The sequence below is a fragment of the Xenopus laevis genome, chromosome 9_10S, assembly GCF_017654675.1.
Source record: "Xenopus laevis strain J_2021 chromosome 9_10S, Xenopus_laevis_v10.1, whole genome shotgun sequence".
Classification (NCBI taxonomy): Eukaryota; Metazoa; Chordata; class Amphibia; order Anura; family Pipidae; genus Xenopus; species Xenopus laevis.
The window spans coordinates 80,360,251-80,387,831 of NC_054388.1; the positions used below are offsets into that span (position 1 = coordinate 80,360,251).

A 27,581-nucleotide genomic window follows, 5' to 3' on the forward strand; every position below is an offset into this window, starting at 1 on the left:
CATGTAGACATCATTAGATATAGGGAGAAATTAACAAAATCATCAGTAATGACATGTATGTCATACTTGTGAATGCAAGGTTTTATAAAAGTCAGTAAACATGTTTGACTCTTGAAAATTTCAGCACAATAATATGCATATTAAGTATAGTAACCACCATATTAATCTATAGAATTCACTCAAAGAAAGCTCTAGTCTAAAGAGTCAAATATTTTTTATATTTAGCTGGCAGAGCAGAGGTGACCTTTCTCCAGATAAAATTGTCAGGAAAATCAATACTTTTAGGAATTAACGAATAAAAGGTATGTAAGTTTGATAAATGATTCTAGCAGGCCTTTTTTATTTTTCAACATAATTAATATTGTAAATTGTGGTAGTATTAATCCTCTTGCACCAAAGCAGTAACCAATAGAAACCAATTTGAAGTTAGCCTTTTATTCAACCCTGCCAACACCAGCAATAGAAAATTAGGACCATTTTTTGGCTATGCCACTGATGTACACTAGACCCTCTCCACTCTAGAGAGCCATGCCCTATTTCTATAGCAGATGTGTCTGTAGTACAGTTCTAGTAGTTACCAGGGGCAGCAAAAATTGTGTTCCTGGTAACTATGAGAAACAGGCAGCAGAGGGGCCAGGATCGCCCCATATCTGTTCTGATAAAAATTTGTGGACAGGTGTTGAATAGTGTTGCATTAAATTTCCGCATTTCGCCAACGCTCCCACCAGATATCAGATATCCACCTATAAGCTTTGTGTAGAGGGATCATTACATAATCAGAGGGCTATGGGAGAGGATCATACAGTAGCTTGATCATAGGTAAACATGGCAAGGGTAGCATGCACCTTTATTTTAATTATTTAATTTTCAAATTCATTATATATATATATATATATATATATATACACACACACAGTATATTTATATATGCAGGAATGGGACCTGTTATCCAGAATACTCGGGACTTGGGGCTTTCCGGATACTGGATCTTTCCATAATTTGAATCTTCATACCTAAGTCTACTAGAAAATCATATAAATAAACCCCATGGGCTGGTTGTGCTTTCAATAAGGATTAATTATATCTTAGTTGGGATCAAGTGCAAGGTACTGTTTAATTATTACAGAGAAAATGGAAATTATTTTTAAAAAATTGGATTATTTGGATAAAATGGTTCTATGAATGCTGAATGAAAACTGTTGGAATAAGAGATAGGTGGCTTAAGTGTTACAAAACACAAATACATTTTGCACTCATACATTCATATGATATTGGTGTCAGTTTTGCACATGGTATGCGGAGCAAAGTTTAATATAAGCTGTGTCTTTTTATGTTTGTAGGCTGTACATCTTGCCCAGGCAAGTTTCCAGATAGAGGCCTTTGGCTCCACATTTATCCTTGATCTGACGCTAAACAGGTAAGTGTATGGCTGTGTTCTTTCTTTATGTTTCCTGACACATTGTAATGACTTCTTGGCAAGCCAAATCATGCATTCAACCTACAGTAGCTTCCTTCTTCCTTTTTATTGATTTTTAAAAGTTATAAACAGCTCTCTATCTGCAAACATCTCAGACGCTCATACATTTTGTTGTCCGTACAATCTTGGCAAATATAATTTTGATACAAGCATTAGACACCTCCAATATATGGGTAATGCATGTTATTGATATTATTATTACAGGGCATAGAATGTGTTAAACCCATATACCATAAGTCAATAACACCCCATATAAGGTAATATATAGATTTGCATTTTAGACTGCACATTAAAGGATAACAGAAGAAACATAAAAACTCTATAATATAGCAGGTGCATTTGCCCTAAATATTTTTAGCCAAACAGTTTTATATCTTTCTGATTAAACAACCCTCCCATAGAAATAAGAACCCAACTATACCATGCTATTTTGGAAGTTGCAATAAGCCCTTGAAATTCATGAAAGTCAGGTAAAATGTTAGCGATCTGAAATAGCAAGATGGAAAATATTTCTTCTGTTTTGTCAAATAAAAGTACTTTTAGTACAATTCAATCGCACAAGTGCTGTAGTGATAAATAACTAGTTTTGCTGATTCATGTGTATTCAAACACATTGAAGCAAAAATGTGGAAGTAGTAGGTGCCTAGTCAGCAAGATCTGTGCTTTCTGCAGTAGAAGCAAATGCAGAAAATATCATTCTTTTCATACCATTCTAACTTGCCCGCGTATCCAATCTGGCTGCTTAATTTAAATACACAGACAATGCTTGGAACAGCCCCCAATACTCTCCTTGTACAAAATATATGTGTATATTGATAACACACACACATATATATTTTTAAAACACAGATAAATAAATCTTTTTTGCATTGCTGTTATTGTGGTATATTAACAATGCCCCACATTTATAGTTATAATTACGATTAGGGTATAATAAGGGTATAATAAATGTGTATGGGTTTTTTCTCTAGGATTATGAATGTGAAAAAGCATAATTACCATTCACAAATGTGTCACATCATAGATATTTAAGGGAAATATTTTGGGATATTCATAGATTATAAAAACTGGTAGGCAGTGGTTACTAGGCCTTTCCTAAATGCCATTAAATTTAAGGAAATTAGTATTAGATCCTATAGTAAAATAAAAGTTTGGTTGTTTCTTTATATTTAAATTATTTTTTTCAAAGAGGCTACGGGGAAGCTAAAATTAGTTTGTGGACTTTATTCTGCTTGCACGAAAATCCATTATTATACTAAACCTCAATAAAACTAACAATAAAAATCATGAACACAGGGACTGATGACTAAACATGGTTGGCTGAGGTGGTTTTGAGACAGCTTTGTCTCAGTAAGGAAGGATAGATTGTGGCAGAAAGGCTGTAGGACCATTGTACTTATATGGCGTGGGAAGCGAATATTTAATTTTTGAGTTGTTAGCGGACATTTGTCAACTCACTGTGTATTTTATTAATATTTTTTCTCTTCATTACTGTAAGGTTGCCTGGTGGTCTAATCAGGCTGCAGGTAGCTGCTCCCTGTGGGGACATCCACAGCCGTGGTCTTCTTTCCCTTTCTAAAACTTGCGAGTCCTTGGACAATGAGTGCCTGGTCGAGGCCCCTTTAAATATTTGAATTTCACACCCCATTTAATGACATCACGAGCATTGGCAGCACTGCAGTGCAGATTTATCTGCTTTAATAGATGTGCTTAAGGGCAAAGCCACACAGAGCTGCTCTCAGCCTCTGAGTGCAGGTACCTGAAGTGGAGATAAGGTTTTTCCAAAACTGCCTGCTTTCCCATGTAGCTACACTCACACAAAATCTGTACTTTTGACAAAGATGTGGAAGGGAGTGCATCCGCTTTTTCCGGTTGCAGAAAAAACACTGGCTGAGAGCAGCAGAGCTAGCACTCTATGTATTTGCCCTTAAAGTCTGGAACTAAAAGCAGCTGCTGGAAGAAACATTTGGGGACAAATTTACTAAAGGGCGAATTTCGGTACTAACGGGCGCAGGCGTAACTTCGCTAGTGAAAGAGACTGACGCTGGCTCTCATTCGCACTCGATTGCCAGACGAAGTCTTTTCCTTTTTTCAGGGTGATAGGCTGCAAAAGAGCGTAAATTTTTTTGGGGGTAACCGGCTTCCCCCCTGCATTTCCTAACATATGGCACATAAACTATACACTGGGCTCATGTGTAGGGCATTATAACAACTCTATTTTCTTTTATTAAGCTCCCCTGGGCTTGTATAATGTAATGTTGCTGCAACATATACGTCCATTCAGCTTTAACTTCCCACCGTATGCAAATTAGCCAATGCTAGCTTAACTTTGCTCTGCTTGCCAAATTAACGCTAGCGCAATTTCCACATCGTCCGCCGCCCTGAACTTAGCATGTTAGGGAATTAACGTTGTCTGAGCGAATTTTTGCCTGGTGAAGTGTTGCGCTGCCTGTGAAGCCATCGCTGACGAATTTTCGCCGCTTAGTAAATCTGACACCCTTGGATTCATATTATTTGAAATTGAAAAACCCATTAAACATTACTTTTTAGCAAAAATTTAATTCAGCAGGTTTGCATACTTGCAAAACAATGTTGACATAGACAAAAAATTAAATATGATGCAGAATATAATGGCTGATCTAATTTCCTTTGTCTCAGCATCTATCATGGGTCAAGAAGTCTTAAAACTGTTTATTGATGAGTCTGAGAATTTATGTTTTTTAACGACTGGCAAGAGAGTTAAAAAAAATGCAAATCCTGTAAAAAATGTCTCATTATCCTAAAGAGTTTAGCACAGTTTATTGTACATGCTTTTAGGTAATACCATCTTTTTCTCAGTTGTATGTTAATGACCATAAAAATACCTCTGCCAAAGTAAGGTAATATGATATATTCCAATAGTGCTTGGTGTGCAGGATCAGGCATATATCGCTGAATAATGTACAGGTGTATTATCAGTTATCTTAACTGCTCAGGCTATTAGGTTCTGTTAAAAAAATTAAAGAAAACAAACAGGATATTTTATATCAATTCAAAGGGAAAATTGTATCATCCTTTCCTGGACACTCCATGTCATACACACAGGATAGCCCTGCCCCAGTGCTCCTATCAAAAAGACCCTCCCCAAATCTTTTACAAACTCACCCCAACTCCAATCTGGTTACTGGATAAACCAGACAGATAAAATGAAGAACATTATTTCAGCAGGCTATGCATGAAATGATTCCTATACAAATGATGCACCTGAGATGGTGCCCTGCACTTAAATAATGCAGGGTCCCCAGTTAGATACACACCACACCTTATCAATGAAAGGCTCTCTGAGACTGACTGCCACTGTGAGCATTTAATGCCTGCTCTATGAAGTACACATGAGCCTCCCATGACCCAGGCAAACCAGTTTGGATAGTACTGAAGTATCTGCATGCCATCTGCAATGGGCATCATGGCTAGGGATGTAGCGAACGTCGGAAAAAAAGTTCGCAAACATATTCGCGAACTTGCGCAAAAACGCGAGCGGTTCGCGAACGGTTCGCGAACCCCATAGACTTCAATGGGAAGGCGAACTTTAACATCTAGAAAAGACATTTCTGGCCAGAAAAATGATTTTAAAGTTGTTTAAAGGGTGCACGACCTGGACAGTGGCATGCCAGAGGGGGATCAAGGGCAAAAATGTATCTGAAAAATCTGCCTGTGTGTGCTTGGAAGAGATAGTGTAGGGGGAGAGCTGTTAGTGATTTCAGGGACAGATGATAGTAAGTTTGCTGGCTAGTAATCTGCTTGATACTGCTCTGTATTGGAGGGACAGAAGTCTGCAGGGATTTGAGGGACATTTTAGCTTAGGTAGCTTTGCTGGCTAGTAATCTACTGTTCTCTTTAAACAACTGCCATACGTTGACCTTGTAGGCATTGTTTGCCCAGTTTTTTTGGACGCAGCCACTGAAGCACAGTTGCCATAAAAAATATGCCATATAAATGCTGAAAATAGTCATTTTTCGCCATACGTTGACCTTGTAGACATTGTTTGCCCAGTTTTTTTGGTTGCAGCCACTGAAGCACAGTTGCCAGAAAAAATATGCCATATAAATGCTGAAAATAGTCATTTTTCGCCATACGTTGACCTTGTAGACATTGTTTGCCCAGTTTTTTTGGTTGCAGCCACTGAAGCACAGTTGCCAGAAAAAATATGCCATATAAATGCTGAAAATAGTCATTTTTTGCCATACGTTGACCTTGTAGGCATTGTTTGCCCAGTTTTTTTGGTCGCAGCCACTGAAGCACAGTTGCCAGAAAAAATATGCCATATAAATGCTGAAAATAGTCATTTTTTGCCATATACGTTGAGTCAACGTATGGCAAAAAATTACTATTTTCAGCATTTATATGGCATATTTTTTCTGGCCTCTGTGCTTCAGTGGCTGCGGCCAAAAAAACTGGGCAAACAATGCCTACAAGGTCAACGTATACACTACTACAGCGGTGGATACGGATTACGTAAAATATATTATGGCTGCTTGAAAAAAGTCACTCCGGTGTTTTTTCTGGAGACGGTAATATTATGGATATTTAGACAGAATGTGAACAAGGTCACACAGCTAGATGGCGGGTTGAAGAAAACACTGTGCAAATAATGCCTACAAGGTCAACGTATACACTACTACAGCGGTGGATACGGATTACGTAAAATATATTATGGCTGCTTGAAAAAAGTCACTCCGGTGTTTTTTCTGGAGACGGTAATATTATGGATATTTAGACAGAATGTGAACAAGGTCACACAGCTAGATGGCGGGTTGAAGAAAACAGTGTGCAAATAATGCCTACAGGGCAAATAATGCCTAAAAGGTCAACTTATACACTACTACAGCGGTAGTAAAATAAAAAAAAGTAAAATAAAAAAAAATGAATATTAAAAAAAAAAAATTAAAGTTGGTGCTGCTGAACTACTAGGAGCAGCAGATTAGCACACCAGTCCCACTCCCCAACACTGCTAGACTAATAGCACTGGGCTCTTATAGTAGTAGTAGTAGTAGTAGTAAAACAACAAAAAAATAAATAAAAGCAGTCCTTACAAGGACTACTGTTATTGCAGCAGTCAGCAGATGAGATCAGAAGCAGGACAGCTGCCCACTGCAGCTACATACAGAGCACTGCAGTAGAAGGTAGATTACTAGCCAGCAAAGCTACCTAAGCTTAAATGTCCCTCAAACCCCTGCAGACTTCTGTCCCTCCAATAACAGAGCAGTATCAAAACGATTACTAGCCAGCAAACTTTCAACTGTCCCTGAAATCACTAACAGGCAGCAGCTCTCTCCCTACACTATCTCTTCAGCACACACAGGCAGAGTGAAAAAACGCTGCAGGGCTTCGGTTTTTATAGGGAAGGGGAGTGGTCCAGGGGAGAGCTTCCTGATTGGCTGCCATGTACCTGCTGGTCTGGGGTGAGAGGGCAAAAAAAAGCACCAACAATGGCGAACCCAAAATGGCGAACGTCGCGCGACGTTCGCGAACTTCCGGCGAGCGCGAACACCCGATGTTCGCGCGAACAAGTTCGCCGGCGAACAGTTCGCGACATCTCTAATCATGGCAGAAATACGTTCAGACATATAACTCCTATGCCAGAATACAATCTTCTTACAAGGAACTTACAAGGATGTGAATTTGTCCAAATAAAGTATTCCAAATCTGTAGATAGGGCATAGAACCAAATATCTATTTGGTCTGCTCCAGACCAGAGTCCCCAAATAGAAAGTGGAAAGAACATTACAGATACTTCACTGAATTATTCTTTAACAAGCATCCAAGATCCATAAAGAAATGAATCCAGGCATGGGGAAATAGTTAACCACCTATTGTTCTGGAAGGGAACCATCTCTATTACCTATACGACAACGTTCCAGCCCATAAGCAGTCATGCCATAATCAGCACCCTACATAAAGGCCAACACTGAAACCTTGGTCCACACATATTATTATCCAGCTTTCTTTAAAGCAGCCTGTCCTGAAGGTAACCCATAGGTTTCCGAACACCAACTAGCAATGCCGGTCTATGGCAGTCTGAAAGAAACTGCAGCTCATGCCATAAGTACCTTCTTTATAAGCAACACCATTGTCAACCACAAGGGTTACAACCACAGAAATGATCTTTCATTATTATAACAAGAAAACAGACTGCAGCATTAACCTGGACAAAACACAGGTTTTTTGTTTTTTTTCTTCCACCATACACAGTCAGTGTCTAAATGAATTTGCACCTCAGCTAAAGCAGCAAAAATGGTGTATGTTTCACATTCTGCTATGTATGGCAATCAATATAATATGGCCACTGAGCCTTAGCTGTCTGAGCTATGATCTGGTAACACTTTTACCTGAAGGCAAGTCCATAAAACAATTAAGGCAATGATACAAAATGAGGTAATGTGCTTAGGGGAAAAAAATTTCTGAAGGACCAAAAACCCCCAGTCCCTAGGACACTTTCCAGCAAGCCCTAATGCCTTCCCAAGGCTAAAAAGAAAAACCTGCTTCCAATGGGAGTAAAAAAGTAAACTGGAGCAGAAGAACCATAAGACACCGAATCTGGGGGGGATGAGCTGGTAAAGCTTTGGGGAGTATGCTTCTGATTGGAGCACTGGGGCGAGGCTACCCGTGTGTATGGCATGGAGTGTCCAGGGAAACATGGAATAATGCTAAATTAGTAAAACAAATTATTGTTTGTTTAAAATAGGGAAATAGCATTGCTGTATAGTGGAGTTTTCTCTAGATTTTTTTCAGGAAATAGATCTTTGTTGGGTTGTCACTTTCTGAGAGAAAATATGCTGGTCACAAAGATAAGGGAGGGGGAGGAGCAGTGATCGTTGCAGGTGCAAAATTTGGTGAGAGATAAAGGGGTAGGGGAGAAACTGAGCTGAAAGTAGGGATTGGGGACAGAGAGGGCAGAACAAATGGTAATTACAGATATACTGTTCTTTTAAAGGAGAAGGAAAGGCTAAAATGAAGTAAGCTTAATCAGAAAGGTCTTTATAAATACACCTGTAAAACCTCAAAGTAATGCAGCTCTGAGTCCTCTGTCAAAAGAAACACAGCATTTCTTTCCTTCTATTGTGTACACATGGGCTTCTGTATCAGACTTCCTGTTTTCATCTTATGTCCATGGGAACTAAGATGCTCACATGTGGTTTCTGCTGGAAGGTTTAAACAAATCTTTATTTTTAGTTGCAATGCTGCAAGCTTACAGGAAATTAGAATGGCCTCTTGTAAAGTAGACAAGTCACAACAGCTCCCTGTCCAACCATCCCTAACCTGACTGGCCCTAATATTCTAAATGACGAATGCTACTCAATACAATTAACTGCATTGCACCAAAGCTACAGTGCAGATGTAAGCTTCATGAAAATGTGCATGGCAGTTCTGTCATATAGAATTTGATGAAAAAATCGAATTTACCAAAAAATGGCTCCCCACTTCAGGTACAAAATATGTGAATAATAAAAGAACAAATATGTGTCTTAAATTTAATTTATGGTAAAGAGTCAGTGTTAACATATCTCTTGCCTTGGTTATTTTTTCTACTTAAAGATATAATTTTGGAAATAAGGTACTGATACAGTTACATTGGAATCTTACACATTTAGCTTGATGCAGATGTGGCAAATGGCATAGACAGACCTGCCGGATCAATGCTGTGACTTCATCCGACAATGCATTCACTTACCTTATTTCCTTCGCATGCGATTTGACGCCGGCGGTTTGCCGTGCTGCATCGGATCACGCCAAAAACGTCCGTGTAGTCCTACCCTTAGAAACATGAGGATTACTCATGCTGGGGAGACCCTACGTAATCAGGTGATGCAGATGTTAGTGGCAAGTGGAGATCTCTGTGCTGCCAGTTCCTCTGCTATCCTTGTGCAGATGGTCTTTGCAGGATTATTTAATTTTTCCACATTAACCTGTTCTTTGTGCTAATTATGTACTTCTCTCTAATGAGAGAATAGATTAGGCACATGTGTTGATATTTATAAGTATTTAGAGTTGAGTTTTGCTGCACTCTAATATTTTACCTCTTTATATCAATTTAAATCAATAAATTTGCTCCTCTAATCTGCAGCAAAATGAAAAACTCTACTATTTATTTGATCGACAATTATAACTAGCCCCTATTATGATGTTGGCAGATGAGTTAATGGTGAAAATATAAGTAAATTGACTAAGGTGCAAACCTATAGCCCCCTCCTTGCTACCAACCATTTAACATGAATCGACAGGTTATGAAAGGTGATGCTTCTTTTGTTACACTGGACATTAAAAAACATTTAATGCAACATATTTATTACTTCAACTATGCACTGTAGTCATTGGATGTTTCCGGACAATATTTCCCACAGTTTTCAAAGGGATGCATTGGGGTGTGAAAACCATTATGATGCAAATGGTGCAATAAAGGAGGATTAATCACATAAAAATAGTGATTTATTGAAGGGTGAACTATATTGTGGTAAACTAAATTTAAAATAGGTTAGAAAAAACATGCAAAATGGTTATAGACAAAATTATTTATGATCATGTAATACAGGTATGGGATCTGTTATCCAGAAAGCTCCAAATTATGCTATTATGGTAGCTTGTACTTGATCCAAACTAAGATTTAATTAATCCTTATTGGAGACAAGACAAGTCTGTTGGGTTTATTTAATGTTTAAAGGATTTTCTAGTATAGGTATGGGACCTGTTATCCAGAATGCTCGGGACCTGGGGTTTCCCAGATAATGGATCTTTTCATAATTTGGATCTTCATACCTTAAGTCTACTAGAAAATCATGTAAACATTGAATGAACCCAATAGGCTGGTTTTGCTTCCAATAAGGATTAATTATATCGTAGTTTGGATCAAGTACAAGTTATTGTTTTATTAATACAGAGAAAAAGGAATTCATTTTTAAATGAACTTTCTGGATAATGGGTTTCCGGATAAAGGATCCCGTACTTGTAGTATGAAGATCCAAATTACGGAAAGATCCATTTTCCGGAAAACCCATGTCCCAAGTATTCTGTATAACAGGCCCCATACCTGTATGGAAATTGGTGTACTGTATTAAACCTGATCTGAGGTGCTGGACTTATAACTAGGACTGGTACTAAGTACAATATATCTTCTGAAATGACTGGTTTAAGTTAACCAGGGAAATTACAAAAAAAGGCATTCAAATTGGCACCAAATCAGTACAAGAAAATGAATGAATCCAAAGTATGTGGGTTTTTTAAATGTACTATGTTAACCCCATGCTCACCCAAAGCCATCCACCCCTGAACCTGGATAGTGCTGAAATTAAATAAGGTCAGATATAAAATAATAGGTTTTATATGTGGAATAAATATGCATTAACACAGAAACATTTTGGCTGCTCAAGTCTTTTGGAGATTTGAAACAAAGGATGTGCTGCCTTTGAGTAAAAGTGCGCATACTAAATGACCACAATATTTTACAGCTAATGGAATTATTGTAGTATTGCTTAGCTGTAGAAGTTTATTTTCCTTAGGGATGGCACAAAACAGATGATATGTTGTTTTTAGCAGAAGGAAATTTCAGGCGGTCAGCAGAAGCTACAATATTTCAGTCACTTGCAATACATTTTGTTATGACAGAGGCAAGGCAGCTGTATACAGATGATTTCTCTTTGTAACAGTTTCACAACTCAGGTAATAACTAATTATTTATTTTGCACAGAAAAAACAGTGCTGCCTTAACATTGTTTTATTTTTTATGCTATATAAGAGTTGATATGCCATACCTGGTTTTTCCCTCCTTGTTGAGATTTACATATTGTTCAATTAATGCCATAATTTATAAGATTTCCTTGATGCCTCTGCATTTTTGAGGTGGCCATAGACACACAGATAATATCGCACGAAATGAATTTTCGTCCGATATTCTTTGCGTGTATGGTGAAAAAAGAGCCGACAGATATCAGCAGAAGACTTGGATATCGGTCGGCTCGTCGATCGGTCTGGACGGAAAATTTTGATCGGGTTCCTTTGAAGGGACCCAAACATCGCCCATTGTTAGTGCTGAATCGTCAGATACAGGTAGAATTCTATTGTTTCTTCCCGTATATCTACCTGTATATCTGAAAATTCAGCTCTACGCGTGTGTATTGAAACGAACGATCTTTCTTGGAAAGATCTTTTCCAAGAAAGATCGTAATTGTTACGTCTATGGCCACCTTAAGATGCAAAACTAGGGCAAGAAGGCCCTTTACACAACCAATCTTACAAACCGAATCAAACCCATTAACCTAATTCTGCCAATATACCTTAACCCTTAAGGTGTGGGAGTCAAGTGAGATGGCTTCTTTTCATCTAAGTAAGTTTTCTTACTTTCTTGGTTACACCCTTGGACATGAAATTTAATATGACTTTAATAATATACCAACCATACCATGTGTCATTGTAGTCACTGGGCAATATTTCCCATAGTTTAAAAGTGATTTATGGTATATGAAAACCTAATTTGTCTTGAGAGATACAATAAAGTAGCATTCTGCAAATCAGCCCTATAATTGTAGTCTAATCAACTTGAAACATATTCCTAGATACTGGGCACATGGGTACTAATTAGCAAGTTATTGTATTGTGCTTTTGCTTTTATTTTGTCATATTTAAAAATAATAGCAGTTTACTAATGGTAAAAAGATGGTGGTAAACTAAAGTTGAAAAAATGGGCTACATATAGTAGTTGGCACAATGCTAGGCTCAAATGTGGATAAATAGTTACAGGTGCCAAAGCACCATAAATAAGTTACTTGTGTTCCAAGTGTTCTTGTACCCAGTATCAGTTCACCCACTGTGCCTCTTATTGTGTCACAACATGCTTAGGCATAAGGCAGCTCTGTTCTTTATACCAACCACTGGACAGGTGTTTTGTCTTGGGATCTGTTTGCATCTACTAATGCATGTATTGAAGGGCCTATGCCTTCCCTGAGTGGTGTTCACATTGAAGTAGTTGGAAAATGTTGCTGTTTACAAACGGATGCAAATTTCTAGTGCCTACTACATGAGTTTGTTTATTGAAAGGTCACCAGACACTGCACTTTCTTAACTGTGCCTCTCCAAAATGTTACATCAAAAGCATCAATAAATATGTATTATGGTGGTTAGTATATCTTTATTTAATTCTATCCCTTTCTTGCAGTGGCTTATTATCCTTGGACTACTCGGAAATTGAATTTAATGATGGGAAACCGAAATTAACTAAGGTAATGCAATTCCATTATTTTACAAGACAGTTGTATGGGAAAACATTTTCTCTTATTTTATACCAGTACTTGTTATATTTATATTTGAGCAGTATATTTGCAGGTATGCCTTAGAACTCCACTCTGTACCCAGTCTCTGAAAAATCTACTCTGTTTCTGAGAAGTAGATTTATCTTAGCATTGTCTGAACATTTCATTTCAGGACAATTTTACATGCAGTTCAAAAAGTCACTCTCACCGGATGTGCCAATACTTCTAATTGTATGTAACTCTTGCTGTATCAGTACGTATATATTAAAGAGGAACTATCGCAAAAATGAAAATTTAATATAAGCTTCAGCAAACTGCAATAACTTGTTTTGAAACTTTGTTAATACAATTAATTAAATATTCTGCATTGTTTCTGAAATAATCAAGTTTATGTTCACTATCCCTCTTTCAGCATCTGTTTTTCTTTATTCTGTCTTTATCCAGCAGTTGGGTGTCAGATAGTCATTGACAGTTAGATCCATTATATCTTATGGGGGCATCCTTTTCTAGCAGATAAATTAGAGTGCATACAAATAACTGATTCCAGTACAAACAAAATCTAACAAGATAACTGCCTTTTGCACTAATTCTGCATGTAGAGAGGCAGGATTTCTGATGATTTTAATAGTCAGCTCTAATACATCTTCTGGGCAAAAGGAGTCCTCCTATAAGATATATTGGATCTAACTGTCCATGATTATCTGACACCCAACTCCTGCATGAAGGCAGAATGAAGAGAAACAGATGCTGAGAGAGGGATAGTGAAGATAAACTTGATTATTTCAGAAACAGTAAAGAATTTTTTATTGATTGTATTTAGAAATTTGCTTATTTCAGTATGCTGAAACTTATATTAACACATTTCACAACAATTTATCATGTAATTACTCTTAACCAATAATTGTTATTCCACCAAGTTTGTGGCTTTTAAATGTCTATCTTGCTTTAAGGTAATTATTTCTAAAAGGTATATATGACACTCCCTCTGAAATATGACACTCCCTCTGAAATGATATCATGCTTTGCAAATTTTTTCCCATGTATACAAACTTGGTACATTGTGTCACAGTATTGTGCTGCTAAAATGCCGAGCTGCTAAATAAAGCACAAGCATTGCAGTTGCTGATTCAAGAGTCCAAGGAAAAGATTATGTGAAAATGTCTCTCAGTCATGCTGCATTAACAAAGTGTCCTTGGGTCAGCTATAGCTACCAGATACCTAGAGGAGCTTGCAACAAAGATTCCTGGCCAATTCCCTTTGCGACAATATGGTTGCACTAAAAGGTGTACTAATTTTGCTTGTGGATTGCTTATTTAGTCAGCAGTTTGTAGAACCTAGCATTGTGTAGCCTCTGGGAGCCCCCAGACAGCCACTTTGGTGATTATAAAGTGACTGCTGCAGCTGTGATCAATAGCCTGGCCCCCTTATGTAACATTAAGCATAGGTTTTTTGGTCTCCCAAGGACCATGCGATGCAATCCCAAGCAAAATACAAGATCTGTTTATTCTAAAGTGGCTTCTTTGATTTTAAGAATATGTTTTGGTGTTGCTGAATTTGTTTCCGATGATTTTCTTTATTTACATATGCAAATTAGATTTCTGATTCAGGTTGAACTGAAGTGGACACAGTAGTCAGCCAAAATCCTAAAATCTATCCTAATCCTAAAATAATCAATATATTACATCAGAATGTGTAATATAGACATGTGGAGACTTATTTATCAACAATCTCATTTTAGTAGTTTTAGAGATTTTTGAACGCACAAATGAAAAAAAAGCACTGAACAATAAAAAAATGTGAAGACAACTAAAACTTCTAAACATTTTAGTTTTTTAAGACAAAAATTTGAAAACCGCAAAGTCTGTATTGATTAAAAAATGCTCAATAAATCAGTGCAGCTCCCATTGACTTATATAGCACTTTGTGCAGAATTGTGTGTTAAAGGTTTTTGTGTTTTTTACAATCAAATTTTTAGAGCTTTTGAGAAATAAAGGAAAACCATGAATTATTCAAGATTATTCAAAATATTGAAATTCGATTGTTAGTAATGGGCCCCATTGGGGTCTCATTAATAAAACATCAGTTTAGAATATACGTTAACAACCTATTTCAGTATCTAAAGTGACAGTACCACCTTGATAAACATGGAGCATGATGAAACATGGGTTACATATAATACTACTAGACAATAAAATGAATGAACTGAGACTGTTTCAAAAGTAAAACCTTTTGAATCCATTACATGTTTTTACATATTTGGAGGTTTTATATTTGTGTGATCAGTGACGGTGGACAAGCTATAGGAACTTTCTGCTTACTACCCCTTTATTACAGATTATGCAGTTATAAAAATGGAAACTAAAAACTCAGTATTAAATGTAATGGCTTCCAAAATACCACAAATAATTTATGGGCCATCAAAGACCTTGATCCTGAATCTGAACAGATTAAACTCTGGTGCATATGTGGAAGGCAGTCAGTGGCGCCTTTTCATCTAGCAGATACAAATTATCCTCCCAAGGAGTTCACTTTAGCTACAACTCTTCATATGCATTCTTGTGCAATAAACATACTAATGATCATAATACTACATTTAGCATTGCTTTACCACACAAACAGCTACAGTTGGTTGCCCAGTTTGTGAAATCATTACATACCATGTTCAAGAAAAATACAGAAACATGTGTTAGGCATACCTCCTAATTTTTGTCTTTTTACTGGTTATCCTTATTAGAAGAAAACGTTAACTTTTGGGTAGAAAACACCCCTAAAATACAGTTAGGCCCATATATCTTTGGACAGAGACAATTTTTAATTTTGGTTCTTTACAATACCACAATGAATTTTAAATTTAACAACTCAGATGCAGTTGAACTGCAGACTTTCGGCTTTAATTCAGTGGGCTGAACAAAAAGATTGCATAAAAATGTGAGGAACCAAATCCTTTTTTTAACACAATCACTTCAGGGGCTCAAAAGTATTGAACAATTGACTCAAAGGCTATTTCATGGGCAGGTGTGGGCAATTCCTTCGTTATGTCATTATCAATGAAGCAGAAAAAAGCCCTGGAGTTGATTTGAGGGGGGGTGCGTGCTTGTATGTGGATGATTTTTCTGTGAACAGACAACATGCGGTCAAAGGAGCTTTCCATGCAGGTGAAACAAGCCATCCTTAAGCTTATACTCTACAGATGTTTTTGCATATGGTGGTGCGATTCCTTAGATCAGGGCTGTTCCGCCCGCGACCCCCCCTTATGTGGCCCCCCACATGCTGTGTCTGTTTACCATATGTAAATTTTAAAAGGTATCTCTGCAGCGATTAACTGGCCCCTGCATTGTTTAAACCTCAAATTCAGACTCTAATCCCCTGTATTGTTCACACCTGTGACACTTCTATTGTTTATATCCTAAAGGTCTGTACTGTTCACACCTGAGACATAGACTGAAACTGCCCACATTGTTCACCTGTTCACACCTTATTCAAAATGCTAATGGGGCACCAGCACTGTGTCACTGTATGTAGTGCATATTAGAATGATATTCTGCTCTGTTGATCCTGCTCTGTTCTGCCTTCCCTCCCTGTGTGTACCAGTCTCTGCTTGCCTAATGCTGCTTGTGTGTACCATTCTCTGCTTGCACAGTGCTGCTTGTGTGTGCCATTCTCTGCTTGCCCAGTGCTGCTTGTGTGTGCCATTCTCTGCTTACTCAGTGCTGCTTGTGTGTGCCATTCTCTGCTTGCCCGGTGCTGCTTGTGTGTGCCATTCTCTGCTTGCCCAGTGCTGCTTGTGTGTAACATTCTCTGCTCGCCTAGTGCTGCTTGGGTGTGCCATTCTCTGCTTGCCCTACACTACCTGTGGAATGTAAGCCTGTTACGGGTTTGTGCTTGGGGTTTGTTAGCAATTGGAAATTGTTGTTAGGGGCCCTTAAGGTGTTTAATCATGTGTTGGGTTGTTGTTGTATTATCCACAGGGATGGATGAGGCATATGGATTTAAGGGTATGTTTTTAACATGACTTAAATTTTCCACATATGAGTGATGAGGGATTTCCCTGCAGTGAGCACCAACCATTTGTTTTTTTGGTGTGTTACCACTGTTAATGCGGATATGATCTTAAAAGTTCTTGTAATATGGGTGTGGTTTACAATGGGTGTGGTTTAAAAGGGGAGTGGCCAACACTGACTTCCACTATCGGCCCTCCACCACATAAGCCAGTAAAATTTTGGCCCTCTGTACCACAGAAGTTGGACAGCACTGCCTTAGATGTACCACATTCAGCATTCTGGGTTGCATTCTGTGATATGCAAAATGTAACAATATGTATGATATTTAAACACTGATCTAATACTTTTAATTTTATTCACAGATAACCAGCTGGGAATTATATACATGTACGATTAATGATAATTTGCCCAGTTGGTAATGTATAGCTTTCTTAAAAAAATTTTCACAGATTTGAGCTGCATATGGTTGAACTATAACTCTATGCAATATCTATACAAACATATGTGAACTTTAAATGGACATTAATTGGATGAGACACACCTATACCAATGATGTCACAGGGGTGCGGTGTTGGAGTAAATTTAAGGTCTAATTGGACTCACTTGTGTAACCTGACAAAGGGAGGTGCAAACCCCCCCCCACCCCCGAAACGTTGTTCTTTCTCTTGGAGTGGTAAAACTGGCTAAAATAAAGGATTATTTGCACAGCAAGAAGTGGTTAAGTGCTTGCCTTTCCTGTGAAATGTTGCCAGTGGCACTGGGACACTAGTGTTTATCAATGATGTGACACAGGACAGAAGAAACCGAATGAATTCTGAGGTGTTCAGAGATATACTGTCTGCTCAAATCCAGCTAAATGCATTCAAATTGATTGGGAGGCGGTTTCACAATGACCCAAAACATACAGCCAAAGCAACCCAGGAGTTTATTAAAGCAAAGGAGTGGAATATTCTTGAAAGGCCAAGTCAGTCATCTGATCTGAACCCAATTGAGCATGTATTTCACTTGTTGAAGACTAAACTTTGGACAGAAATGCCCACAAACAAACAGCAACTGAAAGCTGCTGCAGTAAAGACTTGGCAAAGCATTAAAAGGAGGAAACCCAGAATCTGGTGATGTCCATGAGTTCAAGACTTCAGGCTGTCATTGCCAGCAAAGTGTTTTAAACCAAGTATTAAAAATGAACATTTTATTTTCAGTTTTTTTAATTTGTTGCTTTTGAGCCACTGAAATGAAGTGATTGTGTTAAAAAGGGCTTTAGTTCCTCACATTTTTATGCGATCGTTTTGTTCAAACCACTGCATTTAAGCTGAAAGTCTGCAGTTCAACTGCATCTGAGTTGTTTCATTTAAAATTCATTGTGTAATGTACAGAACCAAAATTACAAAAATATTTATGGGCCTAACTTATGAAATGTCTTTACATAAGGAAGAACAACAATAACATAATTTCAATTTCCCTGATAACAGTTTACTGAGCTGTAATACATGTTTCTGGACTATGTTTTTATGATTGCCATTATGTAAAGGTATAGGCACAGTAGTGCAGAGCAGGGAATGGTCTCAATTTCATTAATCTATACATGTTGTGCAAGGCACAGCTGGATGGGCCAAAGCCAAGACAGGATCCACTATACTATAAAAATTTTGCGTTACTGTTCATGACATCTCAATTGTAAATATCTGGTTATTGAAGTATAATGTTTTGTTAATCAATCTCAAACCTTGCTTATGGGGCAATAATTGTAATGATTATATAATAATGATTGAAAAAACAGCTTTATTTTATTTATAGAGTCTTCAAAATATTGTTGTTTGTTCTGCAGGGAGGAGAACATTGCTACTACCATGGAACAATCAGAGGGGTCAACAACTCAAGAGTGGCTATTTCCACATGCAATGGTTTACAGTAAGGGAAATAATATTAAAACATTACAGTTATAGACCTAAATATTAACCTCTGTTTAGTTTTGAAGATTTTGTGCTTCACAGTGTGTATTTAGCATGTAAATAATTGAATCTACTTTTCAAACTAATTGAGAGAATACATGATTTCTTTCATGAAGCTTTGCACATCTGTAGCAATCTGATGGCCTTGAATGCACTGCATGTTGTGGTGACAATTATTCCCTTATGACTTAAAGTACATAATTCTTGTTAGATTTATTCTCATGGATTTTGTCAAATCATTTTAATACTGCTTAAAATTATGGCATACACTGTTATGTGAAATTACCCGGTGAAAAGTAATATTAACGCTAGATAAATATGTCATCAATAGACCAGTGTGTCTGGTATATGCAAACTGGGCCCAAGCGTAGTAACTCCTGACAACCAACAAGAGGGTTGCTTTCATTATTCTACTTGCAGGAGACCAATCAAGGCTAACTCTGATTGGTTGCTTTGAGTAAATGTGACCATTATTACTAAATGAACCCTGCCATTAGTTTTTTTTAATTCTAGTGTATATTTCGTGTTATATGATTATAAGTAAATGAGTAATAAGAAGTAAGCAGCAATGACTGCATGCTAAAACATCACCAATTCACTCTAATGCCATACAGATACATCTTGCAATTCAGCATCTTCACTGTTAGCATGGAAAACAGGCCATTAAATTATTAACAAAAATACATTTCATTTCTGGCTTTGTAAGAAGGTGCCTTTAAAAGCACCCTGCCTGAGTTATACAAGAGCAGAAAGGGTATCTCACTAGTCAGACAACTTAAGTGTCCACAGGCACCTTTAATAATTCAGTCTATAAAGCCAAGGACGCTGGAGAATACTAGCTTCCAGCTGATTCAGTTTTCTTGTTGCGGAATATTGGACTCATGACATTGATTGCTGTTGTATTTCCATTTACTGAAATGCAAATACATAGCACATATTTTTTTTTAAAAGCAGAACTGTGGAGATTTAATTTGTTAAACATTTACTGGATATGTGAGCCTCTATGGAAGGCAACTGTGTTTGCACAAGAAAGACTCAACATACAGTAAAACTACCTTTCCTTCAAATACAGACCCAACAATTACTACCACTCTCTACACACAAAAACAGGAATTGCAGCTATAAAGACAAACCTGAATATTTTTTATCATGCTTTAAGGGACACTGAAATATACTGTTTACTGTATACTGAGTTTAGTAAGCTATATATCTAAACTGAACATCATTTATGGTGACTGTTTGTGCAGACTGTTAGAAAAGTTAGGATTCAGATCTTGTAGCTGTTTTACCTGCTGCTTTTGACAAGGCATTGCTTCCTGTCAGTGGGCAGTAACTAGAGTTTAGGCCCCCATAGACATACATATAAACAGATAAACATGGGGTCCCCAGATGAATAATGAAGCCCACGATGACTGGTAGATGTATACATCACAACACTTACAAAAAACAGAAATACTAATGACCGCTCGTGTCTTTTTTTTTTATTCTTGTGAACTCTAGTTGTTTTACTCCATTGCTGACATAAAAATACTATTGGCAGCTTGGACAGATGTCATTTTCATGGTCAATAGTGACATCTGTTGGAATTAGCTTGTATGTTGACAATGAAGGAAAATAAGGAGGAACATTGACTTTATAAGAAAACACTTCATGGAAGGCGTATGGCTGCAAATGTCCTATAATTATAATGCCTTATGCTAGTGAGATTAACCACCATTTGTAATATAATGTTGACATAGTCCTTGCTCTAGAATCAGAAATAAATAAACTCATGTAGGACTGCATGCTAGTAGAACACAACACAGTAGCAATTAAAATATATCTGCTCTTTAAGCTAATTAAAGGGGACCCGTCACCCAAAAAAATTATTCAAAATCCTATTTTATCAGATTAGTCAAGGAAAACGAACTTTAACTACACTATATAAATTATTTGAATTTTGTTTCCTTCAGTCTGGGATTTCAAAATTATAGCAAGCAGGCAGCAGACATTTTGTGGGCACTGTCATTAAGAAAAGCCTTGTATCATCTCAGAATCTTGTTTGTGCACCAGAATGGGGGACCCGATGTCCATCCCCATGCCCTGGCTACACAATTATATGGTAAAGAGAACTGGGGGAATGTGGGGAGAGCAGTGACATCTAAGAAGTCCTGAGTTGAAAGTGAAAGTAATTGTCTGCCCCGCCTCTATGCCACGGGCATAGAGGAGGGGCAGACAATATTTGATTGACAGCTGAGATTTTTAAATGAGTTTACAACAGCTATGAATGCTTTAATAAGAAATAGAAATTGGATTTCATGTTTAATTTGAAAAGGACTTTAATTATACAGATTTTTGTGACTGGGTGACAGGTCCACTTTAAGCAAGGATGCTATTGACAATCCATTTGAAAAATTAAAACATTTATATAGGCTTTCACAAATGAAACACGACCCTGTTCCTTAATTTGTTTATACTTTCTTCCATATGGGTTTAGACGTTCACTTTGGTTGAGAAGTATTATCCTGTCAGGATTTTTGACATATCAGTATGTTAAAAAATGCTTTAAAACAAATGTTTGATAAACAAGACCTGCAACATCAAAGGATTTCTGAAATACCAAGTCAATGTGCTTATGTTACATTAGGTTTGTTGAAAGCATAATATTTAAATAATATAAATATGCCCTGGTGCTACCATAAATGTATGCAACTATGCAAATTAATTAGGTTGACATTTCAGTCCAATAAATCTTTTTGGAGGAAAAAAAGCAATAAGACCCATGAGTGTTCCTTTTCTTGCTGTGTACAGCTATACTAGCAAACAAACTCCCTGTTGGGTACTGGCACAGATGGTATTGGCAGCTTCATCTTTTCTAGGTACATTATTTGTGAGTTATGATATCATAGAATTCATGAACTAATACACTAAATGGGGGATTACAGGTGGAGGAGGCTATGGAAGTCCCCTTGCCTGGTATAGAGCAGTCACTCTATTGATATTGGGACCCCAGCAACAAGCAATTCATAGATTTCTTTATAGTCCCAAGCCATCAAACAGCATAAACATAGCTTCTTGGACAAAGCATGACTGGGCAGGGTAGCAGGACATTTTGAGATGTGCGCATCTCTTGGTCTCTGAACTTTTAATGGCAGCCACAGCTTGGCCACCAGCATTTCATGACAAGCATAGTATGACCCGTTGCATTCAATAACAGGCACAGTGTGGCCCCCAGCATTTTGACAGGTGCAGTGTGGGCACCCAGCATACTTTACCACTAGAATTCTAAGTACATTATGCATTTTTTTGCTTGCTCAGTGGTGTAAGTTTGTGAGCTAAAATAGTTAAAAAGTATCTGATTTAGCAATAGTTTAATAAAGCATACCTGCAAGATTAAAAGTAAAATAATGTAAAACTACATAACCTAGGACATTGCCTGAAAAATACGATGTTTATTTTTACATTTGTGGAGGTAGTTTGTACTTTTACCCCAGTAAGCTACATGTTACCACAGTGAAAGAAACAACAGACAGCTTACTACTGTATAATTTGCTAGCCTTTTGTGCGTATGTGATATAACTTTTCTTTTTTTGATTTTTCAGTGGGATTTTCGATGATGGAACCCATACTTATACAATACATCCAGTGGATATAACTCACAGTTCTGTAAGTTGTCATATTTCTGTACTTCATCACAACACCTATAGATTTACAACTTGCAGCATAGTATAATACATTACACAATATTTATCCATTTTGGACCCCAATGCCAGTCAGAACACCTTCCAACTGTTCGAATACAACATCAAATGGATTTGAGTGGATTTACATTGGGAACTTTGGGCTATTTGGATCAGCATACAATTGTGAAAATGTTTTCTATTAGAAAAGTTTATAAACAGGTTGACAGTTATGACAAAATTGTCTTAACTTGTTAATAGGCAAGGGGACCTAAAAAACGTGTTGGTCTGCAAAGGCAGTGAACACCAAAAAGTCTGAAAATCTCTGCAGTAAATTATTGTATCCTGTCTGCAAAAGAATACCAAATGCATGCCAGACTAATAGGAATTCACAATGTACTGTAGATGCATTACAATTAATCTAGAGAATGTCCTGTCTTTGCTTTTATGCTGTATTGTTGGGTTTCTGTAGTTACTACAAATACTTTATTTCTGCTCTGATATACTATCTGTCACAGAAAGTAGAATTATGCAATCTGTGGAAAAGAGGACTTATACCTATGTTGAATACATTGGAATGTATACCTTCAAAACATTTTCTGGGATCAGAATTATTGAAATTTTACACAATTTTAATTACTTTAATTTACTTTAAGGGCAGACAGTGTTGCATTTCCAGAAGTTAGTGTCAGCTATGAAAATTTTGATGTAAAATTTGAGGTACTTAACCCTTTTAAATACATATTTATGATATTTTTTAAATGTTTTCCTAAGGACATGTGGGATGTAGGATGTTGTGAAATACAATCTTTGGATTTGTCATATGAATTTGTGAGAAGAAAAAAAAAATATTGAATATATATATATATATATTTATATATATATATATACACACACACACACACATATATATATATATATATATATATATATATATATATATATATATATATATATATATATATATCAGTCCATATATACCAGTAGTAGCAAATAAAATACATTTATTCACAAACAACAGTGAGTTCTGATCCTCTGTTTATGTTTTACAACACAATTGATCTTGCACCTCTGGCTTTATCAGTTTTAGTGCAGCACTGTGGGATATATATATATATATATATATATATATATAGACAAATACAAGACTCCTCTGCACTCGACCCATCATCAATATATTTAAGACAGCGACATTTTGTGCATACTGCTACTGAAAAATGCCTTACCCTTTAAACAAAACAGGGATTGTTTGTCCATATATTGCAATATATTTAAGATGGCCAACTACGTCAAAGTCATCCCATATCTGGCCAGTCCTATACTCAATTTTCATCTGATTCATTAAGAATTCTATGGTTTAATTATACATTTTATAAAAGGGACGAATACGTTTTACCTGCAACTTGCTAGCTGCTTTCAAAGTAAAACTCCCAAACTTGGCTGCCCTTTTATTAGACACCAGTGGGATCACCTGACTATAGTTGGAGGGGGTGGGAGCTACAACATGGAGCTGGTCACTGCTTCTGTATAACTATAACAAACAAGGGAAAGTTGTGCTCACCACTAGTTTTTAAAATCATTAGGCGGGGGTGCAATGAGGGTGTGACCACAAAAAACATATAGACAAATACAAGAGTGCAGAGGAGTCTTGTATTTGTCTATATGTTTTTTGTGGTCACACCCTCATTGCACCCCCGCCTAATGATTTTAAAAACTAGTGGTGAGCACAACTTTCCCTTGTTTGTTATATATATATATATATATATATATATATAAAATGGTGGATATGAGCCGCACACCCTAATTATAATCACAACCTGGGTGCTTATGCTTAGAGGGTAAATGCAGGATACGAAATGATGGCACTCGCTGGATTTTAGCAAAAACAGACAAAAAGTGTCAAAAAAGACACTGCACATCTTGTTTAGGATGTTTTTTCTTTATGTATCCTTTATTTTCTTTTATTCTTTAATGATGTTCAAATGGTCACAATTTACAAAATCAAATGGGTGTTTATTTATAGGAGATTTACAGAATCAACAGATGTAATATTTTAGGACCAAAATGTCCATTACAGCATGGCTTATAAAAAAGTATGGCTCCCTTTCTATCCAATGTACTAACTTTCCAGGTGGGACATCTCTCCTGCCTTCCTTTTTCCTTTGTTAAAAAATGCAGCACCTCTTGGTGGCACAAGACAGCAAATGCAATAGTGAAATAATTTTATTCTAAAATGTAAAAATGTCAGTATAAAAATAAATCCATTTTAGTCTTAACAATTTGCAGCTTTCTTTGGATATTCAGTCCATTAGTCGAACTGCTTATGATCTATGTAAAACAGGCAGGCTTCTAAAGATCAGATATTTTGTTATAAACAAGGATCTGAATGTGTTAACTTTGTTATTGTCTGCAGAAAATATAAACTTGCAAAAAAAAAAAATGAAATGTCGTCATTGCCACATTGCATTCAGCCTCTTTGGTGCACATTTTGAGGCTCTGAGTATTAATCATATTGACAACCACATAGATCATGGTGCTAAGTGTTGCATGCTTGGTTAATTTTAGCATACATTTTGTAGCTCCTAACCTCCACTCAGTACAAAGCTTTTATTCTCCAAACTGTTTGGCAGTTGGGGGAATAGACTTATCTGATTTATAGAAATTAATAGAGGGGGTCTTTCTTTGCATATATAGTTATTTTTAGAATGTTGTCCTCCTTATATTCTACTGCACCTATGATTTGTAATTGTTTGTAGGTCTGTGGGCAACAATTGTACAAATGTACTGTATGTAGGCCACAGTTGCATTTGGCACATTGCAATTAAAATTCATGATAGTGTTTATTTATAGAATGTGTTTATTACATAACTGTACCAGTGTGGTACATAAAATGTATGCATCAAAAGCATCCCCTTGCTTACTGTTACGGCATAAACTTCTGAAAGGTAATGAATTGTGAAGTGTATCGTGTTTCAGGGGACACACAATGTTTATAATGAGGGCCATTACCTATTAAACAATGTATACAATTTATATGTTGCACACAGTTATGGTCACTTAATTCTTTATATTTTAAATGGAGCAACTGTCAAAATCAACATTTTATATAAGCTTTATCTCATGGAAATAGTAAACTTTCTACACACACACACATACTGTATATATACAGTATATATATATATATATATATGTACGGTTTCTGAAATAATCATAAACTAATCAATGACTGTTCTGCAATCTTTCTCTGTACATGCAGCTTTGAGTTCGGGTCACTTAGTTAAAGGGATTTTGACATGATTTCTATTGTATAGTTTTTATTACTAAATTACACTGCATTCAATAATTAAAAAATATTATTATTGAACCAATGAATGTATTTTTTCTAGTTTATTTGTAACATTGGTGTGTAGGCAGACATCTCTAGTCATTGTGCCTAAAAAAACTGCTTTCAGATAAGCTAGAGTTTCTCCTACTCAATGTAACTAACTTTGATGGAAGAAATCCAGTAGCACACCGGTAGTATTGAAAAAATCTTCAGTGTTTTATTAGCCCATACATATACACAATAGGGCAACGTTTCGGGCCCAACTGGACCCTTTATCAAGCCTTGATAAAGGGTCCAGTTGGGCCCGAAACATTGCCCTATTGTGTATATGTATGGGCTAATAAAACACTGAAGATTTTTTCAATACTACCGGTGTGCTACTGGATTTCTTCCATTGGATGTGAAACTTGACCCAGCTTGCAGGCAAAGGTCCTCCAGTTTAGCACCTGGACCTACACAGGTGAATATAAGAGGGTAGAGCACTCCTAAATACTTGCTTTCGATTGTAACTAACTTTGAGACGCGGGGTTCGCTGGACTTGGATTTTTACTAATGAGTTCTGTTCTCATATTTGTCACCAGGTGGAGCATGGGAGCATTTTTAGTAAAGTCAGGGAGCGGTTATCTGGTTACCTCCCATTGTTCTGTTGATGGGCTGCTGTGGGGAAAGGGGGTAATATCACTCCAACTTACAGTGCAGCAGTATAAAGTTTATCATAGCACAAGTCACATGGCTGAGGGCACCTGGAAAACTAACATGTCTAGACCCATTTCAGATTTCAAAATATAATATAAAGAAAACAATCTGTTTGCACTTCTGAAAAACTGATTTCAGTGCAGAATTCTGCTAGAGGAGCGTCATTACCTGATGATGCATGTTTTCCCATGCATCATGCTATACACACATAGCACTGCCTTAATACCAATAATGAGATTTTAACTCTCAAATAAGGCTTTATGGCAGAGACATGCAAATCCCTTCTTTATGCCCCTATATCCAGAACCACTGGTTTTATAGGACAGATACAGCCTAACAATTTAGAGCTTAATATCCAAGCTTGCAGACAGCCTATTTCAATTTTGATAGATAAGACATGTAAATAATTTCTGGTTTTAGAAGGCTTAAACTGCATGTCTTGCATTAGGAAGGGCTTTTTAGCCCATCTAACCCTAACCAGGTTTGTTTCTCTGCTTCACTACTCTCCAAGTCCTAGATATATGGCTCTGAACTATTAGGTTGTATTTGTGCTATAAAACCTGTCGTTCTTGATGCATAGTTGGCCACAGGGTCAAACTCTCATTTTGGGTATTAAGGCAGTGCTATGTGTGTAGCTTGAGGCATGTAAATTCCTTCTGTTTTCAGAAAGCTTTACACTTTTTTAGAAATGGTACAGCATGTTTAAGATGGTTTCTTATTTCCATTAGATGGTTGTATTCAATTTTATCAAAATAGGTCCCCTTTAAAGGGCCATTAAAGCTAAATAATTTAAACTTGACATACTATTTATAAGGGGTTATTTTTTTTTATAAAATCTGACTTTTAAAAAAATCTTGAATGCTTCGTTATTTATTAAACCCCGAGGATGGAAAAGTGGGAATCAGAAAATCCGGCATCTCAGACCTGTCGAAGTTGCATATACTGTAAGTCAATGGGAGAAGTCCCAATGATTTTTTGATGTGCTCTGGGTTTCATGCAATACCCTGAAGTTTTCTACGTTTCCGGGCAAAAATCATAAGAATTCAAAGTTTTCAGGTGAAAAACCTGAAAAAATGTTGAAAATATGATTTTTTCCCGCAAAGCAAATTTTTGGGAAAATTTAATAATAAATAAGTGTAAAAAACCTGAGCAGATTTGATCGGAGTTTGCAGCAGAAAATGTTGAGATAAAATCA

The 27,581-nt window shown here is 36.8% G+C and overlaps 1 protein-coding gene across 3 annotated transcripts in view; it reads left to right on the forward strand.

The window, feature by feature from the left end:
• Window positions 1-27,581, forward strand: part of LOC108702289 (disintegrin and metalloproteinase domain-containing protein 23) — a 96,924-nt gene that overhangs the window by 22,472 nt on the left and 46,871 nt on the right. For all 3 annotated transcript variants that reach the window (XM_041578357.1, XM_041578359.1, XM_041578358.1), the window contains exons 3-6: window positions 1,341-1,417; window positions 12,663-12,726; window positions 18,583-18,665; window positions 22,288-22,351. In XM_041578357.1, coding sequence (XP_041434291.1) covers window positions 1,341-1,417; window positions 12,663-12,726; window positions 18,583-18,665; window positions 22,288-22,351 — 288 coding nt within the window. The remainder of the gene's footprint in view (window positions 1-1,340; window positions 1,418-12,662; window positions 12,727-18,582; window positions 18,666-22,287; window positions 22,352-27,581) is intronic.